Source organism: Bombus flavifrons, chromosome 11 (genome assembly GCF_040668555.2).
Source record: "Bombus flavifrons isolate JBK064 chromosome 11, iyBomFlav1_principal, whole genome shotgun sequence".
Classification (NCBI taxonomy): Eukaryota; Metazoa; Arthropoda; class Insecta; order Hymenoptera; family Apidae; genus Bombus; species Bombus flavifrons.
The window spans coordinates 6,222,492-6,245,766 of record NC_138452.1 but is presented as its reverse complement, the minus strand read 5'-3'; the positions used below and the strand labels follow the sequence as shown (position 1 = coordinate 6,245,766).

General features: G+C 41.2%; 1 protein-coding gene across 9 annotated transcripts in view; it reads left to right on the top strand.

Moving 5' to 3' along the window:
• The window catches only part of LOC138184901 (agrin), a 388,032-nt gene that overhangs the window by 99,783 nt on the left and 264,974 nt on the right, over positions 1 to 23,275 (top strand). For 3 of the 9 annotated variants that reach the window (XM_069123339.1, XM_069123338.1, XM_069123334.1), the window contains one exon: positions 22,013 to 22,072. The exons of the other annotated variants lie outside the window; for them this stretch is intronic. In XM_069123339.1, the coding sequence (XP_068979440.1) occupies positions 22,013 to 22,072 (60 nt within the window). The remainder of the gene's footprint in view (positions 1 to 22,012; positions 22,073 to 23,275) is intronic. 9 annotated transcript variants of the gene reach the window in all.

Sequence of the window (23,275 nt, the reverse complement as noted above, 5' to 3'; positions counted from 1 at the left end):
AGCTGCAGAGTGCAGAGAATATCCCAGAGTTTCACCGCTACTCGCTGAAAGTGTCTCGCAGGTTGACCAAAAGCAAAAAGACGGGAAAAAAGAAGGAAACGAAGGAAAGGGGAAAGTGGAGGACGAGGAAAAGAGAGAGAGAAAGAAAAAAAAAAGTAGAGAAGCCGGAGAGTTTATCGGGCAATTTATCGTCACGAGTAACCCTCGTCGCTATCACGGATTGGATTAAAACAGTGATTAGCACGAGAATCGGGCGTGTTAGGCGTGCGTGCTCTCCTCTGTTATCAGAGTCAGCTATACGATAGCGATCGGACATTTAGTAGCCTCGATAGTGACGCTAATCCGGAGTTACGAAGGAAGGAAGCAGTGGTTGTCAACCGTTATCCCGGGAGGAACAGTAGTTTCGTCCGGTGAACTTGGACACGCAATCAGAAGGCCATGTAAATTGTAGATTAGTGTTCGAGCGACCGGCAGCCTCTTTACCCGATCGCCGCCCGATACTCCGATAGCGAGATGGAAATTAAAACGTTTATGGTGTATGGACTACCTTGGGCTAGCTGGCTCGTTCGTGCAAATCCCTTAGGAAATTACGGATATTAGACGATCGGGCTAATGCTCGACCCACGGGAATAGAACGGGAAAAACGATAAAAAGAGTTCGAAATTTTTAGCGAAGGCATCACCAGGGGCCGATTTAAACGTCTTGTCTATCAACGGAGCCTGGAGGCATCTAGGATAATTAGATTTTACCGCTTCGAACGTTTCTTGGAATTACCTAGCTCGCGTTTTATTCGAATTCGTCTGCATACGAATTGTTTCCACTGGTCGTGTTTCAGCGACCAAACAATAGATACCGAGCGTTTCTCGCAGATTTGTGTGATGTGTCATAACTCAGACTTAACCGTGATTTATGACGATCGCTAATCTCATCAGTCGCTCGGAACGTGTAAGTAGAACAAACCGACGAAAGGATCACCGTTGAATTTTACTAATGCGTCCGTAATATAACAAAGGGGGATCCATTTCTAGCGATCATCTACCAGCGTGATGTACGTCTTTCTGTCATGCGAATGCAGCATCGTTGGGAGCGGCTACTGGATCTTTCTTTCTGCCACGTACAAAAGTTTCCCTGGCTATTAATCCATCCGTATGGATTAATACATAATCACCGTTCGTCGATTCGTCTTTCAATTTATAGCTACCGACGATGGTTGTCCGATATCAATCAAAGGTTGTGTATAGCCGAAGGTAGCTTTGATATACGTGTGCTTTTTATCGGTGTAGTTATATCGAAGATTAGCAGTCAGGTACGTCGGACGTTCCTGTGATTTGGCTAATTAATTTTCAACACGGGAGATAGCGAAGCCTGGACTAAGGCTAGGAAAAGATTTCACGATTGTAAAGATTATAAGGAAAAGTCAATTTCTTAGAAAATTATTTCTCGACTTCGAAAATCGAATTCGACGCGTCAATGTTGGAGAATATCAAACTCTCCTTTCATATTATAAACGTAATCCAAATTGACGTTCTTAACGGCGATCGATACGTTCGTGTCTTTGTCACGAGCAAGGATTTCCAGGACATGATTCCAGGCGCTAGCTGGCATCAATGGAACCGTATCGTGGGAAATCGAATTATCGTGAAATATTCGAGTCCTTTGGCTCGGAGCATCCAGGTTTCTTGGTTACTTCGCGTGGTGTAAAAGCTTCTCGAATAGAAGGAATTTTCCGATGTAACGAGTCGAGCGTGCACCAAGTGCAAGAAAGCGAGCCAAGTAGCGCACGCAATGATAATGCGCTAGAAAAAGAGAACGAGAGTGAGAATACAGAAGTGCATTAAGCCGGCAATTAAAACGGAACTAGGGAATTGGAATTTACCGCGAGGCGAATCAGCAGGCTACGGTTCGGCTTCTTCCACGAGCACATCCAAAGCTTAGAAGTTTCGTGTAAATCTACGCGAAACGCGACTCCCGACGTCGAAACCTTGCTAACCCTCTGCACCAGCCCGAGCCGAGTTTCGATACTTCAATCCTTTCCTTTTTCCACTTCTCTTTCTACCGCACCGGTAGAGGAAAATCGTAAATTCCTTTGAATCGCCGCCGCTTTCCGTTTCTCCCTGGCCTTCGGTTAACTCCGGTTAATTAACAGGCCGAGTCAGGGAATGGCCAAGGTACAGAAAACAAGGAAATTAACCTTTAAACACGCGACTTTTGAGCAGGCTTTTTTGGAGAATCGAGCTTTCTTAACGAAAACAACACGTTTTATTCCGCGTAATAATATTTATTATTTGTTCCGAGAAGATTGTTAACGTTTCTAAGTTTCACAGTCTAATTGCAAAAGATACATGAAAACAGCGAAGTAATGATTATAGTGAACAACGCGTAGAATGGAAGTTTCGAAGGATTTGGTAGATTCAGATCCAGAAAATTGAGAAAGAAAATCAACGCGTACCTTTGTCGTATTAGAGAATATTGCCTCCGCCTGTGTACGAAAGTATGCGGTCCAACTATTTCGAAGAACGATGCGTAATTTGCAAAACGCTTTGGGCGTTCAAATTTCCAGGGTTGCGTGTTCGAATGGTTTGCGAGCGATTCTTCGGAAGGGTGAGGTCTGGCCCTTTTGTTAATAGGAGCGAACATTAGGTTATCTCTCGGAGGGGTAGCGCGGCGTATTACTGGTGGCGCGTTGCTCGCGCACCGGATGGACGACGTTGGCCAGCGTCGGATCGTGATTCGTTCGGTCACGCCTATCTCTTTGATATATTGCGCTCGGAGATGCGTTTTTTCCCGAGGTCGAGGCCGTGGACCAAACTTCGGATCTCTCGTTCGAGTTTTTCTCTTTTTCGCTGTCGTCTCTCGTGCCGCATCTCTCCTCCACCTTCTCATTCCCTCACCCTCTTGTCTATGAACTTGGCAGCGAATTATGGCAGTTCGCCGCTCGGAAAATACTGCACCATACCATGAATCTGCCGTACTCGCGAGAAGTTTTTCGTTAGCTGCGATCGCCCGAGGCTCAAGCACCTTCGGATCCAACAGTAATCGTACTTCTTTCGGCGACGTTTAAACGATTGCCAACGACTAATTATGGACTCTTCTTTTTGGTAACCAAGTCGATTTCATAAGAATTTCGCACCAAAGTTTGCCTTTTACCTGGTGCGCTCTTTAATGGCGTCAAAGGTGAATATATCGAAGTTCAGTTTCGTCTGTTACGTTTACAAAATGGTAAGTATATTTCGATGTAGAAATGGACGTGGACGTAATTAATTATAAATCGATGATATTTCTGTCAGAAAAATGTCCGATGTTTCGACCCGCATACTTGTAAGAGAGCGTAATATTTGTGAGAGAAATTCAACAAATCGGACGGAAAGTTATCTTCGTATAAAGGATTTCTTTGAAACATCATCTGTTCGTTTTTGAGAGGCCTCGAACCATTCAACGATCGAATGCTTCTCAATTAGCTGGATCGTAGAGCACATCAAACGCTTGAAATCCGGATAAAATACATAGAATTCGAAAGAAGAAAAGGGGGCTGAAAGTAAAAAGCACGGAACGTTCGCCGCATGGCCAAACCATTTTTCACATCATCGTTCGCGCGAAAAATTTCACAACGACCAAACCGTAGGGCACTTAAACGATCCAGCGATGACTACGTGAAGTTTTCGTGCACGATATTATTGGGAAATACCTAGTGCCTGTGTGTCGCATCGTTTTTCAATTGGAACCAGTGATGGCCCATGGAGCAAAAGGGTGGGAACGTTTCTCCTGGTTGAGTTTCAGCAAAATCAATATCGAAATTTACCACGATTCGCATCCTGCTGTGTAATTTAATCCTTTTCTTCTAGCCAGGTTCGTACGAACGCGGGGCGATTTATTCGGAATTCTATGAAACTCGTTTACCCTTGTGGAAATTGACACGCGATATTCTTTTGGCAGCTGTATTCCGGTAAAGTGTCAAATTTTGATTTGGAGGGAGATCCGTTCGTCAGTCGCAAATTTGTACAGCGATATTTTTTCCTCGCGTTGATAAAGGGCTTAGAAAATAAATGGCGGAATAAAAAAAATTCTTTAATGAAAGCAGATACCAAAAAAAAAAGAGAAAAAACAGGATTTACCGCAATATATTTCACCGTGCGTTAAATTCATAAATGTCGCGAAAGTCGTCGAGTAAGTAACTGTAACGACAGTAAGTTCGACGAGCATCGTAAAAGGGTCACCGCCGGAGAAACACCCAGATAATTTTAAGAATCAACTTCGAATAACTACGAAGATTCCAGCTTTAATTACTGAAATGTCCAACTACCTGGTAATTATAACTTGGAAGTTCCACGGAACTTTGCTGTCGCTCTCTTGTTGTTCAGGATCAAATTGAACATTATCCTCATTCACACACGCGCAGAAGTTCACCATAGTTGGAAGGTTGGCCTTTATGATTTTAAGAGGAACTGAAGATTAGTCGTTTTGTCGACCCAATCGTTTAACAGAGAACAAAAGATGGATATCCATCGAATCTACACAACTATATATTTTATCAGAAAAATCTGTTCTAAATATGACCTACTACGATATGGGAGTTGATAAGAAATAGCCAGTACAGTACTGAATGTATCTTACTGACTAATATCGACAATACGAAATATCGATCGATATATATCACCAAGTAACATCTTCCTTCTTTTCAATCGTCTCGATTCTAAGGTTTTCGTGATTTCCCAATTCCATCATTGTCGATACGTTTCCATTATGTGTACGCTTTGTCGAGCGAAATGCAGCTTTCAGACTACAATACCACTCACGAAATTCATATAGATAAAGTATAGGGTATACCTAACATCTAATATATCTTCGTGCCGCTGTCGATGGTACTGATTTGGTATACGGTAAGATTAGAACGCGTACAATGAAGTACTTGTACAAGTATTCGTACGTTCTCAATTATCTCGAGACGATAAAGAACGTCATAGCTTTTAGATAAATAGAACAAACATCCGCTTGTTGAAAATGACATAACGTTGCAGAAACGAAAAGCCGCGTGTTCGTGATTAACAGACACGATAGGTGCAATTCGATTACATGTCATGATCATGAAAGGTGTGTGGCGCTGCATAGCAAAATTTGTCGTCTTTTATCTTAATCTGTGGCGATAAGTACGAGATTCTGCGTATGGGTGACAATTTAATTTCGGCACTCTTTAAACAGGCTGTCAACCCGCTTCTTCTTTCGTCTCCTCTTTGTGTCTTGTGTTTTTAAATCGCTCATCAGACGAGGAAATTGCAGATTGTCGTGAAAATTGAAAGGAGAGCCGTAAACGGTTTCCACTCGCGTACTATTTGTTTTTTTATTATGCTTCGATAAATATTTTTACGACTTTGCAACTGTGACGTCGATAGATACGCGACGTAAAAAAGAAGAAAAGCAGCGTTCACCTGGTCGCGGGAATTTTTCGAATTTATCACCTGCCTGCGTCCGTCGTCGCACATCGCGAAACTCTCCATTGTTTCGTCAATTTAACGGGCGAAAAATAGATGAGCATTTCTACGCACGGTGTTTAACGTCGTGGCGACCGTGGAACGTTATTGACTAGAATTTGATCGTAAATACACAGCCGCAAACCAGCACCGCCGTTTACGAGTATGAAAATTGAAACGGCGAAGCGTGACGAGGCGAAAATTGAATCGTCGGATTTCCACGGCTCTCTGCTCCATTACCGGGCGGACTAATTCGAAAAATGCGCGGACTTTCATTCCAGTCTGAGCAGTTTCTGCTGCGCGACCGCTATATTTGCATGATCGAGATTGCCGATTACGGAGAATATTTAAGGGAAGAACACTTACAGAGGTTACAGGAAAAACAGGGTGATTTTCATTCCAGCATTTTTGTCTCTTTTTTTCATTGACCAAACCTCTCCCTTCGGCCAGCTCGCATCCGAGTTCTCATCTATCTGCATGCAACAGGCGATTCAGCCTCATTCGATTTGTATTTCGATGCTCCTCGATATCCCTTTAATCCTCTTGCTGCGTTTAAAGTCCTATAGATTCGTTCCGGACTTTATATACCGCTGCCGAATCTTTCGTTCGATCTCGTTTTCGTGTGTCTCTGTTCGCGTGTGTGGTTCGCGAAAAACGTTTACTCGCAGGTTAAGGTCAAAACGTAGTATTGTGGAATATTGCGTAAACAAGGCGGACGAAGTTGTTGTTTTTTTGTTTTGTTTGTTTTCACAGTATAGAAAATGTTACCATCGCTTTAATTTTAAAGGCTGGAAATACCGGTATATTTTTATGATCGGGGGCCACAAGGAATTGATGGATAAAGGGAAGAAAGATTGTTGAAGTTTGGGGATGACAAAAGCGGTTCAAGAGTTACCGTCAGAAAGAGCAAGAAGTTCAAAGTTTGGTTGCTAGAAATGATTGAAACCGAAAGGCGAAGTAAGAAAAGAAAAAAAAAAGAAGAAAAGGAAGAAAAAGAAAACGGGAAGTTCAAGCGAAAGAAACGTAGTGTGAGCGATTTTTCATAGAATTTATTATCATATTTGTTTTACTTTATAATCAGGATTACAATGCAAACTAAAATGAAAAATACCGAGATACCGAGATAATCGGATTTCCCGAATGGATATTTCAAAGATATATATTTCACGCAAGACAAACGCGCTGTTGAATCAGATCAGACGTATGTTGCATAAGTTTCTTGAAAAGTTTGAGTGCGAATCATTTTGTTTACCTGCCCATCCATGGCTTTTTCGTTTAGCCTGGCTGTTTGACAAATTTAGGACATATAACTCGTGGTATGCGCACTTTTTCTCTACAGTTAAACGATATATCTGTATTTCATTCGCAAATTTTTCAATGTAACTGTATAAAACGGTGAAGTAATATTTAGCTACGTGTATTATTCTTAAACACGTGTTGTCGGTTCTCTTGTTTATGCGTGAAATACAGGAGATATACCTATCACTGTTTTCTTGTCTCTTCGTATTTTTTATTAATTGAGAAGCTCAGTAAAAAAGTGGTACGAGGAAACTTTTCCCAAAAGTTAGATAAATACAGGAAACGATATACTTAATCGGAGGATTTTGTTATGAATTACAATAGGATATTTATATCATATCTTCTGCAAGCTTTCAATTTTTTTTTAATTCTCAGCAAAAACATCGCGTTGTTATCGCGCTGTTTGCATTCCTACTATTTTCTCGGGAAAATATTTCTCTTAGAGCGATTAGCTTTCAAAATAGGTTGTTGCAAATGTCCATCGTATTTGCATCTACGCGCATTATCAAACGTCCGTTCGAATTGAGTTACGAGTTACACGCGTCCGCATGGAGGCTAGTTGCGTATAGATATTGTCCGCGTTTGAATTTCTGTTACGTGGCCCAGAGCGACGTTTTGTCGTTGAACGCTTTGAAGATATCGTTCGATACTCGGTGAAATATTTTCAAACAGTTACGCTAGAAAATCTTACGCTGAAGATATCACGCGTAATGTACGACAATTTAATACTCAGATTTAGAAGCACCGAAGAAATCTTTATTATTTATTACTTCAGTTCGATGTTCTTGCATTTCTGCAAATAACTTTGTTCGCTAGTAGACGTTTGTTAAGCATGTCTTTCGATTTCGTGTGATAAATTATTCTATTCTTATCTTGTTTATCAATGATATATCTTTTCTATAGTATTTTCTAATTTTCTAAGCAAGATATTGTAGCTACATCCATAAAATGTTTCTGTTCAAAACACTGTGAAAGTAAATCTCTTTCGTTCTACGGTAAAAAGATTCCAGAAGTCACAGTGGTTCGCTCGTGGTCACGATCTGTACGCGAGTGGCGTGTTTTCGCTCGGTGGAACGTGAAAAGTTGACTTCCGATAAACTAGTTTATAGATTGTAAAGGGCCTTACAACACTCTTCTTCCGCTTGAGTTCGTCCAACACGAGCTGTAACCCGGTCGATATCTTTACTAAAATCTCGTACCTCTCGGTTCGTTCTTGTAGTCAGGATTTAAATTTCACAAAAGTTACGTGCCGTCTAGTGTGGTATTTCTCCCGAGGGTGCGATTTTTTTTTGAACTCACCGCGAAATCTATCGCTTTGGCATAAATCCCGGCCGAAACTGATGTCGCTACTGTTCCGTTATCAATGTTTCGTTTGTGTTTGCCCGTACATGCGGAGATCCATTTTTTATGCTGGAAATACAATCACGAATGCAAGCTATAACGTTTCGGGACGGCGCCAATAAATCTCGAGATCTGTAAATAACATGGGCTATATATTTTGATATCTACATAAATTCGTTTCTTTATGCGAGTCTTAATAAATTAATAGAGTTTGATTTTTCGTCACGCGGTGTAGAATATAACGCGTATTACATTTATTTCGTAGTTTTATGGAACTAGATAGAATATTGTTTCGCGTCCGTGGGTTCCTTTGCACTCTTCGTTTATATTCCAATTTCGATTACTTAAAATCGTTTGCGAGGAGAACAAAGATCATAACTTCGAATTAAACACGCGTATCGGACCTAAGTAGATTCCGGAAGCGATCTTCTTCGACAGAAAGCGTCGTCAAGCGGAAGAGATAAGGTGGCGACTGCTTAACGATTCTTGTTTCGCGAACTAACACGCAACGTTGCGTCAATTTAGCCATTAGCGGCTCTTCTATTTCGATTAGTATCAGGTATTCAAAACTTTACCTTCAACTGATAAAAGGCTTTAGCTTCCTGCGCTACAGTTTTAAACTCTTGATACAGCTTTCCGCTTGTCTCGTTTTTCTTTAATAACCTCTTCAAGATACAATCAGAAACCGTAGATAGATTTGAAAATTACTACAAATTTCCTGATCCGAGATTCCAACGAGCTCTTCTTTTATTTAACATAAAGAAAACGTGTTCTCGTTCTCTCTTAATCCGTATCTCTCGCAGATACCCTCAAAGAGGTTAGACTCTATCTACGACAGGGGAGCGCTCGCATATTTCCGGCCCACGATTTAACTATACGAAAAACTTGAAATTTATATCGCTGGAATCCCACCGGTATGATACGTTCGCACTTTGTTCCGTTGTACGCTCGAACATTGGCACGAACCAGATAAGGGTAATTTTGGACCGGAAGATGGTCGCATTTGTATGCAAGGAGCGACGCGCGAAGGATAGAGGCAAGGGATGAGACAAAGGGGCGGCGGCGCCATCCACGGAGGAACAATGAAGAAGATAAAAAAGGGCCCGAATCACACCGTCAGACCAGCAGAGGCATTGTAAAAACAAAGGACAGCAAGAAGTGATTTGTACGCACGCGAGACCGAGTTTTTGAACAGAGAAGTCTCTGTTTGACTGTCGTCAACGTTTGTCCAAGGAGATACTCTTATACTGAATACCGAGTCGTTCTTTACCTTACGTACAGTTCCAAAGTATTCATACGCTGCACCGGCTAGCAAAACACTCGCATTGCATTCTGACTCGTACCGTGCTTCTCTTATGTCGCTTCGTTACATGAACTTTTATGTTTGATATTGCATTCTCCACGTAATTGAACGTAACTTCGTGTTTTCTCCTTCCATCGGCAAGTTTTACATTTTCTGCTCCTGCTTTCTTCGATCTCGTTCATTTTATATTTTCGTAACGAAATAAGAGTCGCCAGCTCTTTAAGTCGAATTGGCTCATTATACAAGAGACGGTAGAACGTTAATTATTAATTCGCTCAAGACTTGGAATTCTTAAAATACAATCGTGTCACGTTACTCCAGATATTTTCGAATTCATCCTTTATGATGTTTCCCCAAGAAATCTTCCGATATACTCTTTGTATCGTATAATCTTTGAGGTCGAGTCGAGTTATCTCGCGGAGTAGAATTTTTCGACTTTCATAATGCCAGTTAGGCTCGTAAAACATCTTTCATCGAATTTTCCTTGTTCTAGTTCTCGTTCAGATACTGTGCCTAACGAAAGAGACGCGCAGCCACGTCTCGAAAGTTCTCCTCTTTGCGTTATGAAAAAACTTAGTTTCAACAGCTTTTCAAAAGTTGAACTTTCGTAAATTGAAGGATACACTGGACGCGAGGTCGCTAATTGCTTTTTATATTTTCTTCGCAACAATGGTCGTTTATATCGTACTTTAATATAACTTATTAATTATTTTTATAAAATATTAAAAACACGTCGAAGATATAGATTTTCGAAAGAATCATACTCTTGGATACAGTAACCGTATCGATTATCTTTCGTCTTGTTTTTCTCATTCAACCTTATGTTAGTATTCAATCCATCACGGATATCCCTTTTTACGGTTTACCCGCTCCAGGCTCGGTTTAGAAGTGGGAGCGTAACAATGCGGCGCAAACGAACTTCTACCGCAATACAAACAGAACCGACAAAACGCTCGTAAAAGTTAAGAAGTTAAGAGATTGCGGAGTTTTTCAAGGTCGCTGACGCAGCTTCCCGTTAGCGGGCTCAAAGCTACGGGACCAGATTTTTCAACGACTCCCTTCTGCCCATAATCGGGGATCTTCGTCGGGGATATTTTAAACAGTCCATTAGAATTCAGACGCCACGAACTTTTCTGTTCCGCATGCAACGAAACGCCGCGTTAAACTTTCCTTTCACTTATTTCCAGGGTTAAGAAATTTATCTTAATCACTTGTTTTATATGCCTGGTCGTTTTTTAACGGTAATTCACGAATCTTTTACGTTAGACGCCTGGTAATTTCACAACATAACGTAAAGTAGAAATTAAGTTGTAGAAATGAATTTTTTTCTAAGAGCAGCAAAGCAACGTGAAAGAGGTAGCGTGCAATTTAATTTCAATTAGATTTAATTAGAAGATGATCGTTTTCTTCATCGATCGAAGTGAAGTTGATGTTAGACGGTTACGTAATTTTAAGCTAACGTTCTCCGACTTCTTTCTTATGTCACTTTAACATGATGGAAGATTATCTACGATGGGCGGGAAGTTCTTCTGCACTTTGTTAATAACGATCGCCTTTCCATCAAAATTGTACGCAATCGATCACATTCTTTATCATAGATTACTCTGCGCTAGACTTTGACCGACTTAGAAGGTTATAATATCTTGCATCTGTGAAACATAAAGAGCGCAAACAAATGCGTTCGAAAAACATTTGCCGTCGATGTTTCTAAAATCGTTTATGGAAGAAACAGGAAATTGAGAAAAATTATTTGTTACCACGTGACATAGAAAATAAAAATTCGAATACGATTAAACGCGTGGAACCCACGAGAACTATATGTACGGTATATGTAAGAAATTGAATCAATCGTAGATACAGGGAATCTCTAGGAATCTGGCGTATTGATAATTAAGAAGGAACGTCGAGAGCTTCCTCAAGAGGAACTCGAAACTTTCCACGTCGTTGGAAACGAAATACGAGCGCGCAGCTACTCTTGCCTCGTTCGTACGGATCCTTTCATTCGTTGCCCACCCTTTGTCTGCTGCGAAGTGATCGTCAAAGAGCTACCCCTTGACTTTTCCCACGTCTGGTCATTCACTTGCTACGTGAAAAACACGGAACACCGGTGTGCACGAAGTACCAACGACACGAAGGAAGAAAAGGAAAACCGTGTGGGTGGAACAAAGAGACATAGAGAAAGAGAGTATGGATAGCGCAGGGAAAAGAGAAAGGCAGAAGAAGAGAGAGGTTTCGGTTGAGAATCAGAAGGAAGAGTAACACAGCCCGGGGGTTCCATTTCAGGATGCACGAACTTGCCTGTGCCATTCTAGGAAATAATCTTCACCGACCCTTTTACGCGCGTCTGGTGTCGTCTTTCGCCCTTTCGACCTCCCGATGCAAAGCTACCCTTTGCCTTTTTTCCAACCCTCTCTTTCTCAGCGTCTTCGGGGATCGTTGCTTTGCCTCGTTCTCTCCGTTACGTTTCTTCGTCTCCTTTTCATCCTCGTCTCTTCAGTGTCTTCCTTTCAGCCGGTCCTTTCCCCTTTTCTCACCGTAGCTCTTTGTTTCATGCGGAAATCAGCATACTCGGCGGTGGTGGACAACGCGCAAAACGCCGGAAGCCGGATGGCAAAAGCGTGGAATAATCGAGATCACGGCGATTCCGATTTCAGCCGCGGTACAAAGACACCTCGACAGTAATCGTTCCCATGATAGCGGCCGCAGCCATCTTGCACGGTTTACTTCATCGTCTCGGGACGAACAACCCCGTCTCCGGGGAACTATTCTCGGAATAGCGTCCATTTTCTCGTCAATACGAGCGTGGCTGTACTTAAACCTGACCCGCGACCAAGCTCTTTAATACATTCCAATAAGGTAACACGTTCGCACGCGCCATGATTCGATCTTTATTGCTAATTACGCAACTGGCTCGCGTCGCATCATCCGGGCCGCGTTCAATCGGCGTGGTACGGCGACAACCCACGGACTTAACGACGAGGTGGCTCTATGTGGCACCACGAGCCGTAATTTCACACGTGTTCACTACTGAAACACGGTCAATCGCTTGCGTGGAATACATGCGCGGAAGTCGTACAATGCGGGTACAACAGGGAATGCGTTATATCTTGGAAGAGTCGTGAGTTTACGAGAAAACTTAAGCGGGATCGTATTGCTCCCTTGGTACATAAGATTATTGAGAGTAAAGGATTGATATTACATTTGTGCGAGCCAATGCGCCAATCTATTACTTATGCAGCCACGTGAAAATCGAAGATATCTGGAGATATTATTGCTGTACGTTTTGCTTTATTAACATAGTACAAGTGTGAGTAATTGTGTTCAACGAATTCGAACGTTCTACTGCTTGGATAATTATAATCTAATAATTGAATTTTACTGTTTTGTTAGTGTTTTCCCATACTAAATAATCTGTGAATGATTCCATTTTCTTTTCTGTAGTTTCCTACCTATGAGATTTGCCTGACAGAAAATATAACGCCAATTAGATGCGATGGAAAATGTATAACGAGGTATTCAATTTACTGCATTGAAACATTTGATTTATCAAACAATACGTCTTCGATCGAGCTCGAAGGGTATAATAACGAGAAACACCCTACCATCAATTGTAGACGATTCAGGAAACGAGAAATTTGTATTGTCAGGCGGATATAAGGCGAACAAATATTCTATGTATATCTTATATGTTCATAATTTATTATCGACATTAAATCGATCGGTATAAAAACTAATTAAGTACATATATCTCTAATTATGCTTCGCTTCGTCATTTTGCTGAGCAAAGAAGCAAGCACTGAAAAATTGAAGGAATCAGCGGAAAAACAAAATTATCGTAACGGTAATTCAAGATGTGTTTATGACGCTTTATGATAGTACAGGTCGTAGTTGCAATTCATCGCGGTACAGACCGTCTGTGATTTTATAGTTTTAATGCCTGAAGGAAATTTTTATACCGGCGATGAACGACTGTCGACCAGCCGTGCCCGTACCAATAAAATTTTTTTTTATTCGCTGAATCTACCAATGGTATCATATGCGCACGTAGGTAGAAAGAAACGTATAGAAAAGGGACAAAGATGAGAGTAAAATGGAGAGAGGCACGCTATGTGCGAATATCTGCGAATTGAAATACCCTATGAGAAAATTCCGTGAATTTTCAGACCTGGTCGCGGGTATGGGTAAAAATTGTGCTTGTAGCGCGAAAGTTGTGCCAGCGGTCGTGCTCCAGCGGACGTTTATCATTCCTTCTTTTAATTACGCTCTAACGAGTGTTAAAATTGTGAATTACAGTTGTACGGGCAAGAAATCTGGACGAAACGTTTCGCGCGAAGGAATGAACTGGATTTTACGAACGATTTAACGAATCCCTTAGATATATAGGGTAAGAAACGCCAATCGGATTTCAACGACAACCGTAGTCGCTTTCTCAATCCATTAAAATCCGCCATGTGACTCACCGCGGAGGAAGATTAAAATTTCTTATAAGAGAATATTAAATAAGGCTTCAAATTATAATATTGCTAACGATCTACTAGAAAAGTACGCTGAGAGAAAATTAAGTGTCGAATTACGACGTTTTTCGTGGATTTCAAAGGAAATACGGGCTGTCTGGTGCGAACTTCGTTCGTGGTTAGATGAAGGATCGGAGATTATGGTCTTATCAGAGGTAGCAGTGGTCCATGGAGCTAATAATGCTCAACTTCGATTAATATATAGAGAATTAGGGTTCTCCCCAAAGTTTCCCGCCGCCCAGCCAATATTCCTGCCCTCTACATTCGAGATAAGCAGCTTACTTTTTTTATCCTCGCGTCGTAATACGTGCGATGACCCGTTAATCGACGTTTTTGGGATTCTGCTGAAGTTTTTTCTTCAATTTTCGCCACTATACGTTTGCCATTTAATACGTTAATAGATCTGATTTTCTTGAAACTTCGAATTTATGAATTCGCTGTATGCGAATCTCGCGTCGTGACTAACTTTTTACAGTCTTACGTATCATATTTTAAACAATTGTTAATTTCTATTTACTGTATCCGATAGAGTTCCAACTGCAGACGAATCTTAGATCATCGAATCACGTTGTAATCAGTCACGCTTCTCGAAGTGAGGTAAGAATAAATAGAACTAACCGAATAATGAATCGTTCGACAGAAAGAAAATTAATAAAGTTCGTAACCGGTGGTGCAGCGTGTACGTGATCGAGGGCATCGCTCGACCTCAGGGCGAGACGAAGCTTATCAGAGTTGCACGTTCATTCGATATCAATCCTTTCGCTGACCCAGACTTCTCTGCGTTTGAGTATCGATGAACAAATTTCGATTGGTGAAATCACGTGAAAATGATCGATGTCGATTACTCTTGTTCGTACTTGTCTCTTTTTCTCTACAATGCCGTCATTTTATTCTCTAAAAGACGACATCGATCAACTGGCAGCTACGATGAATAATTCACGAAGATTAGCGATAAAGTTATACCGCTCTATTAGACCAGTAAGATTATTAAACCGTGTGGTTACTAATAAAATGGTTTCACTTAGGTAAACACTAATACCAGGCAAGTAATACGGAGGCTAATAAAGCTCGTTTCTGATCAACGAAAAGAATTTGAACGAGTTTGCAAGCTTCTATCGGAAGAGTATAATTTCCTTCGTAATAAGTAATTAGAAGTATTCAAATTGTTCCAAGTCTTTCTTTGGTGGAATAATTTTGTACAGGTTATGATAACTTTGTTAGAAGAAGGTCGTGTCTAATGTATTAATTAGATCAGCCATAATTTATATGAAACATCGTTGCCCGAGAAGGCATTTTATCTTACATGGAAAAGAAAGTTCTTCCGACTGTTGGGAAACTTTTATGGCTTCTGAGAAACTGCTTGATATATAGATTGTGAAACGTGTCTGGCCATAGACGGACTAATTCTACTTACGCTCTGCTTTGCTTCGTTTTATACATATTTTATATAACATATATTTTATACCAGTCTCTTGCATCGTGTTTGCACATTTTATACTAGTCTCTTGCGTCATAGTTGTATAGATTTACCGTATTCTACTCTCATCTTATTACACTTCTTGATTCGCGTATTATTTCGAAAATTATTTTCGCACAAAGTTGTTTGTGTTGATCACGTTTTGAACGAAACGAAAGATCCTCTTGTGGCAAATGCCGATTCCAATATTCACATGTCGAACCAAAGAACACTTCTCTTACTAAATTCTACTTTTACGAACTCGAGTTTTATCCAAACTCAGAGACCACGTCGTATGTATTAGAGAGTCAGCGTGTGGTAAATCTCTAATTTGATGAGCGCGTAATGTAGATTTTATTTACACAGGTTTGTTGACCGAGACTGGAAAACGCTCTCCTTTCTTCGTCCTTTTTCCTCAGTCTTTTTTACCAGAGATCATGACAGGTCAGGGGGAGGATGTGTTATTGTCGAGACGTTTTTCCACGCTACGAAAATCATTTCAGCGGTTCAGTTGGAAACGCGGCGTAATTGCATCCCAGAGAAAGTAATTAATTATGCAGGGATGGATCGAAGAAGGTCATTTCTCCTTTTTTTTTTTTTTTTTTACGGCCGTAATTCACGGTGCCTGTTTCCTCCTCCTACTCTCTCCGTGTTTCTTTCTTTTTTCGCTCCTTTTTGGTTTTCTCTCGAATCGTTTCCACAAGACCTAACCAACGTTTTTAGAATCTCTTTTTATATTCCTACTCGCCTCAATCCATTTCTTTCGTCTATTTCTTTGTTTCCTTTTTTTCTATTTGTTCTTTTTTTTCATACCTAAAGCCGTGACTCGATAGATGGGCACTTTTACCTTTATGATAGCCACAGCATGTATGGTATCGAGTGGAAAGAACGCATTTAAAGAACAATAAAAATGGAGAAATATTCGAGTAGTTGCATGTCACGCGCAGACGAGAGGTCGTTCGATTTTAGAATTTACATGTTCTTTATTCGAGAACCGATGTTCTACAAAAATGAATTGTAAACAAGTTGGAAAATGTCACAGAACGAACCGGAAAGTTTTAGTCACGTAGAATGCGACAAATTGCTGCACACATGGCTAGGTAATCCAGTTAAGTTGACTATTGCCGGCAAGTAGTCTGGCCACGTTGTTATCCGTAAAACGAGTGCCGCCAGAAATCGTGGTCGATTAGAAAACGGCTGGCGGTACGATCTTTTTCGACGTGGAGCACGTGAACCCGGGCAACCAGAAAATCTCGTAATCGCTTTCGAAAGTCGAGCGTAATTACGTTTGTTCTGCGCAATTGACGCTCGATTTTTATTAGCCGATCCTGGCAACTGGTCTGGCGAAACGACTGTGGAGGGATGAGCGACAGCGAAGGAGTCGTCGAAACCACTATCGTTTTAATGTCAACAACGTTGATATTTTAGCGGATGAACGAAAATATCAAGACGATCAAGAAAAACACGATCTGTGTTTCAAATGATATTATCAAATTGGGAAACTGCCAAGTTGTTCTTCGATATATCAATATTGCACTCAGAAAAGTACAATATTCCAGTTATATATAATACGTTTAACATTTTTAAAAATATAAAGTGTTAGGTTGTGCATCGATATATTTGACTACACAAATTTTACACATTTTCTCTCTAAAGTTTCGTATACATACATTCTAGCTGCAGTCTAACCATTTGTTTATTTTGTTTGTATTTGTTTGAAACATTCAAGAGACATGCTCAAAAGTCATGAGAAAAGGACGTAATACGGTCTGAGATTTTTTCACGCCGCTATATTATTCGGAATTATCGACGAGTTCGATCAAAGAACCGACCCAAGAACCCACTAATCGACTTTAATATAAACAAACCGCAAGCACGCTAGAAAATAATTAGCTAGGATCGACATTATCGTGCATGCATCCCTACACCAAGCCAGCCGTTCCAAAACGGTACCGAACGATCGCTGGAAACGCTCTAACGATCGCCGTTGCATAAATTACGCTATCAAGAATCTCGCGCATACAGCACGTAGGCGGAACCGTCAAAGTCTCATAGAATTCCAAGAAAATTTATTCTGGCGCAGTTCCTTCTCTCCATATCGTTGGCTTATAACGCGTGCACACTGAGGACAGAGCAGACAAAAGGCGTAAGGGTAATAACACGATCTCGAGCGAGACGAGCAACGAGAGAGTGTCGCCCTCGTTCGCGTTTAAGTATTTATTTAACCGGTGAACCGGAGAACCTGGAACAGGAAGATGGAAACGGCGAAGAAGGCAGTACGACGATGGTAGGGCGAGGAATGCAAGGGAAAAGCAATGGGCGGACCACGCGAAACTCTTCCGGTCGAGACGTTCTAGGGGTATGAAAGTGCCCCATGGGCGTACTGCGGACTTTTGCCGGACACAGAAGTACCATAGTGGGGACCGACTAACAGACACGTACACAACCGACTTTTACCTGTCGCAATGTGCTCGCACCTTTACGCTCTGTCTTTTCCCTCCTTTCCTCTTCTCATTTTCTGTTTCACCCTCTCGTTCCTTTTCTCATGCACTTGCACGCATCCGGCACACGTACTGCGGTCCAAATGGAGACTTTCTTATCCACGAATCTTGAGAGCAAAGCCTGGTGCACCGGCGGAATGGTAAAAAATTCACGTGGAGCGCAAATACGTCGATGCAGTTGTTATTGCGTTCGAAGTTGAAATAATTGCACCGGGATCGGAGCGGAGGTATTTTTATGGTTATCATATATATAATCATGGTGAAGACTGTACGAGGGAATAGAAACGTGAAATATTTTATTTTCCCTTGCGACATTCGACAAGGGGTGATACTGGGAAATATCGATAATTTAAAATGTAGATACAAATATAAATAATATTAAATAAACGTAAAGCTAAACGTAAAGGTAGGAGTTCGCTGATAAAATTGAATAGCCAGAATAGAAATCGAATAAGCGATGCAATTTATGGTCAATCTACGAGTTTTTAAATTACAAATAAAACGAACCAAACATAGAACAAACAACTACAAAAAAAAAAAAGAAAAAAAATGGTAAAATGGATTAGATGCGTATTAGCGTCGATGACACGCGTTACTTTTAATTTTCTGCATTCGATTCGCTGCTCGAATTTTGTGCATACGATTCGATGTTAGTTTTGTTACAGGTGCACGATCTTTTGTACAGTCGCACACTCGCTTATGCTCTTGAAACTGAAACTTTGGGCCAACCCGTTCCTCCCTTCAACCACTCCACCCCTTCCTCCCCTCTCTTCTCTTCTCCATCCAGTGCACCACTCGTAATCCTAACGTTTGATTGCACCTATTACGGTTGAAGCACCTAATACGTAACTTTCGAGACTGGTGCGATAGGTCGGTGCACCAGTCGGCTAAAATCGATTTCACCTGCACTTCACCTTCCCTTCCGTTCGCTCTCCTGCACCCTTTCCTCTGGCTCCACCTGTTTCTCCTCGTTTGCTGTCTCAATTACGAACAAAGACGCGATGAACCTGCACTCCGACCCTTTTTGTCTTTTGTTTTTCTTCACGAACGGTGTTATTTGATCGCTCTTCGCGTTGATTATCCGCTAATGCTACCTTATGTTATTATCTACGATGAAAAGAATGCTAAGGCCCTGCAGAATTGTAACAAAAAGGCGAATGTAACGATAAATACGTGGCTAATTATAAAACTAATCGCGGTTTATTTATTATCTGGTATCTCAAACGTTAATAGTCCGCTGAAAATTGTAAATCGATTTATTGTTGACGCATTTGTACGACTTCCTAATTGCTTGACCGCGTTCAAACATTTTTATTGACATTTCTATTCCTTTGCTTTCCCACTATTCCGACGATACACCGTGTTCATCAATTTCGGCCAACGTCTGCCAATTTCGATTAACTTTTGCCGGCAGTGCGAGCTCGCATGCACGACTATCCAGATCGATCAGCCTCGACCACGTTTAATCGTTGTCCCGTTCATCAGTTTAATTACGTGTTATACAACCAGCCGTTCTGGGGATAGCAGTTTCATAAACGCTAGTATTCAAACGAATAGACAACCGAGGAATAAAGAGGTATCGTTTGCAATCGACGCATTGCCGACAACCAGACAGATTCGATAATGAAACGTACTCTTCTTGAACCGGTTATCGTTGATCATTCGGGCAATTAACGTGCTTACTACGGTCGACGAGTTATTTTTCGAGGCACGTATCGATAACGCGTACCTTCCTTCATTTTTATTTCTCTACATTCTGTATACTTTTTTACGAGAGCTGCGTTTCCCAATTTTTTTTTCTTTCTTTTTTTATCAATACATCTGACTGGCAAACTCTATTCGTTATTGTCCCAAAAATGCTGCCGATGCGTTTTCATAAAAGTTCACCGAATGTTTTATCGAACATCGGAACGTTTTCCCAGCCCGTCATTCGCGTATTTTACTCGAAATTTAGATTTTTGAGGCTTTCACCGGCGTGCAAGTTGATCTTGTCTTTCGCAGCCTTTCCCGTGAAAACTCTGTGGCCCTTTTCGAACAGTATTCCGACGATGTTTCATCAACGTTGCAGCTTCATCAGCTCCTGACGACAGAGTGATGCATTAGTATCAGTATCAGTAGTTTGGTATCTGTGTGTCATCAGAGCTCTGACGAAGCTATAGTTGTGCTGCTGTTAGGGCGTCGGTGCGCCGTTCTGAAAGGAACTAACTCACATTCGCGAAACTCGAATAACTGCGACCAGGAATTAGTATGTGCGATATTATTTCCTATTTGCATCGCTATTCACAAAGATTAAAGCGATAAGGAATTCTAATTACTATATAGCTGTAGATTATCAGAATCTTCACTGATAGAATACCTCGCGACGATAAGTTGAGTTCTTTATTATCTTTTTAATCAGCAGATACCAATAATTAAACTAGAAACCGCGAGATAGCGGTGCCTTGAATTCCTTCGACTCGTCCGCGATCATACATTTGAATCTTTTCGCTCATTGACCGATCGCGACTCGTCAACCACGGCCAGGCACAGCATTAAGCATTCAAAGAGCCAACAAAAAAGTAGATGCATTTGCATCTCGCGGTGCAACTGCGACCTACCGGAAAAAAATATAAATAATTCAACGGTTTTTGTGAGTGCGCCGAAAGGGGAGCCGATTTGGGTCGAGTTGGAGGTCGAGCTGGAGGTCGAGTCGATCGGACCGTGCCAAATTGTCAAATAAATGCATGAAAAATGCTTGCGCGAACGGCAGCGAGCGTCAGGAAGAAGCCGGCGCTTCCAAACCGGAAGTTCCGCTGGCTGACTATGAAATTTCCATCGAAAATGACGCTCTTGCAATCGACTATCCGAAATTATTGAAGTCGTTCCCGTTCGTCGTTGAGCGAACGGTTCGGCACATCCGAAATTGAAAGGCGACCGATGTTGGTAATGTTAGTAGGAAAACTGCGGTGCCTTGGATAAGTAAATGTATTCGGATTGAATAAAAATACCGACGAGAGGAGAAGATCGGGTCGATGGTGTTTTGTATGCAAATTCGCGATGGTAACACTTTTGGAAAAAGCAGTGGGACGTGGTTTTGAATATTTGTTACTTGTTAATTTTTTAAGATGAATATGCATGTATGTTCGGATTAGTCGATATGTAACAGTCCACAGTTGTCCCGTTGTATGAAATGGTTAAAAGTTTGTAGCTTTACATATTGTTCGCGTTATTCAATATTTTCGTCACACAGACATTGTTAAATGTTGTTATGGAAATGCCCATGAATTGAAGATATGGTTCTCTATTTTATTACGCTATCAACGGGTTGACACGTCTACTTCGCTAATTCGTTATCGTTTTAAACAGAAATTTCTATAAATACCTTTTAAGCCAGTTTATCGAATCGAGCGGCCTCTCGTCTACAACCCTAAGCATATAAGCAGCTCGCGAAAGAGGAAACGAGAAAACGGAAAACGGAATGAGATGCACGCGATATCGGTTTCAGAAGCTATCGTACGACTGAGGGAAGATTCGGTAAAGTGGTACATAATCCCGACGACATCGAGTGGTCGTAACATGAGCGCAATCATTAGCAGGAATATTCAGCGTGCAGTTTTAGAATATCCGGCGATCGAACAGCAGACAAATGGTATATACTGGTCCGGGAAGGAATCACCAGACTTCCAGCCTCGTAGGAGGGCATATCGGGAAAGTTTTAACGGCGCTTCATTAGTGAAAATAGTTTTGGCGCGGCGGTATTCAACAGCGAAACGTCCACCGCGAGACATTGCTAATCCGAACGTACAGTCGTGGAATAGTTGCAGCTGGTCGACGTTCCTCCGTGACAATAATCATCGACCAACCGTAGTTGTATAAGGGACCCAAACATGGCGAACGAAAAATTCTATAATTATATTAGTTTGGCATGTCTAACGTCTTGAACAGCCTGCGTCGTATGATCTGCTTTTCTCTTCCTTCATTTTCACTCCAATATTTTGAAATTATTAATACGTAGTGGCGTATATGGCATATGTCAGTGCTGTCCAAGCTAAGCTCTATGATATAAGAAGCTGTCTATATAAATTCTATTACCAGAACATATGTATCAACGAACATAACGTGGCCTGAAAATGCGTTGATCTGTCTGCTTCTAGTGGCCGCGGGTAGAAGAGGACAAAGCCGCGTAAGGAGCTCTGCCCGTGGACAGCTCTGGCGTAAGTGATATATCAGCAGCTTTCCTCTCGATTCTTCCAAACAACCAACTCTCGCTTATTGCACAATTGTCATCTAAATATTCCATTATCAAAAAATGAAAACAAATTAGAAGGACGCAAAAATCGACGTCGTTCTCGTTGTATGGTTGCGTACCGAACAAGCAGCGTGGTCTGAGAAGCGGAACATTCCATTTTTAACCGCGGTTATATTTTCATAACGAGACAGCTCGTAATTACGGGTATCTTTTTTGCGAACAAACGTCGTCAGTCGCGCGAAAAGTCGCTAAAGACTCTGGGGCTGTTGGATGGAGTATTTAGCGATTGACAATCAGGATTCAGAAAAACTGATAGAGAAAATCGACGACTGTTCCTCTTTGGTCCGTCGATTCCCTGATTTTTTATTGTTCCCGGCAAAACATTTTCTTTTTTCTTTTCATTGTCGTTTTCGTTCCGAGCTCCCTTCTCCACCTATCCCGGTTCTCTCCTTGGGACTTGGCTCTCCTCTCACCACGCCCATCCTGTCGTCGTTTGCATAAAGTGGGCTATCTGCGCTTTTAATATACGTAAATGAAGTTACGCTGCGGAACTAATCGTATTTACATGCGGAACGGCGATCTCCTTTGAGCCCTTGTCGCACTTATTACTGCAGTTTAGTCGACGAAGATCATTTTACGGCGAAGATGCGACCGGCATTATAACGTGGATCGATCAGCGACTGGTTTTGTTTGACTTCACGAACTCGGAATAATTGGTGCGTTGGCGTTTCAATTTTATCTGACCACGTACGGACTGATACCACTTACGAATATTCGAACGTTGTGTTTATTTCGACGCGTATGAAAGAGCTTTTAACAGGGTAACGATTTTTTATCGCATTATATTAAAAATATCGATAGAAGGTTATTTATTTTTGGCTATTAATTAATTGGCTATTGATTATGAAAATGAAAAATTAAATATCGTTACGTTCGATTTACTTCGAATTTATAACGTGAATTCATAAATACGTTACACATTATAAATTCCTACTCCTCGAAACTTCATATCAAGCTAAAATGATATCAAACTAAAATTTTTCGATTAACGAAGACGACCATCCAATTTTCAGGTTAAAAAATTCAATTTGGAAGTTCAGAAATGATTTTAATTTTGAGGCGAAGCACGTGATAGTTTTCGCGAAGAATTCGTCTCTCGGTCGGTCAC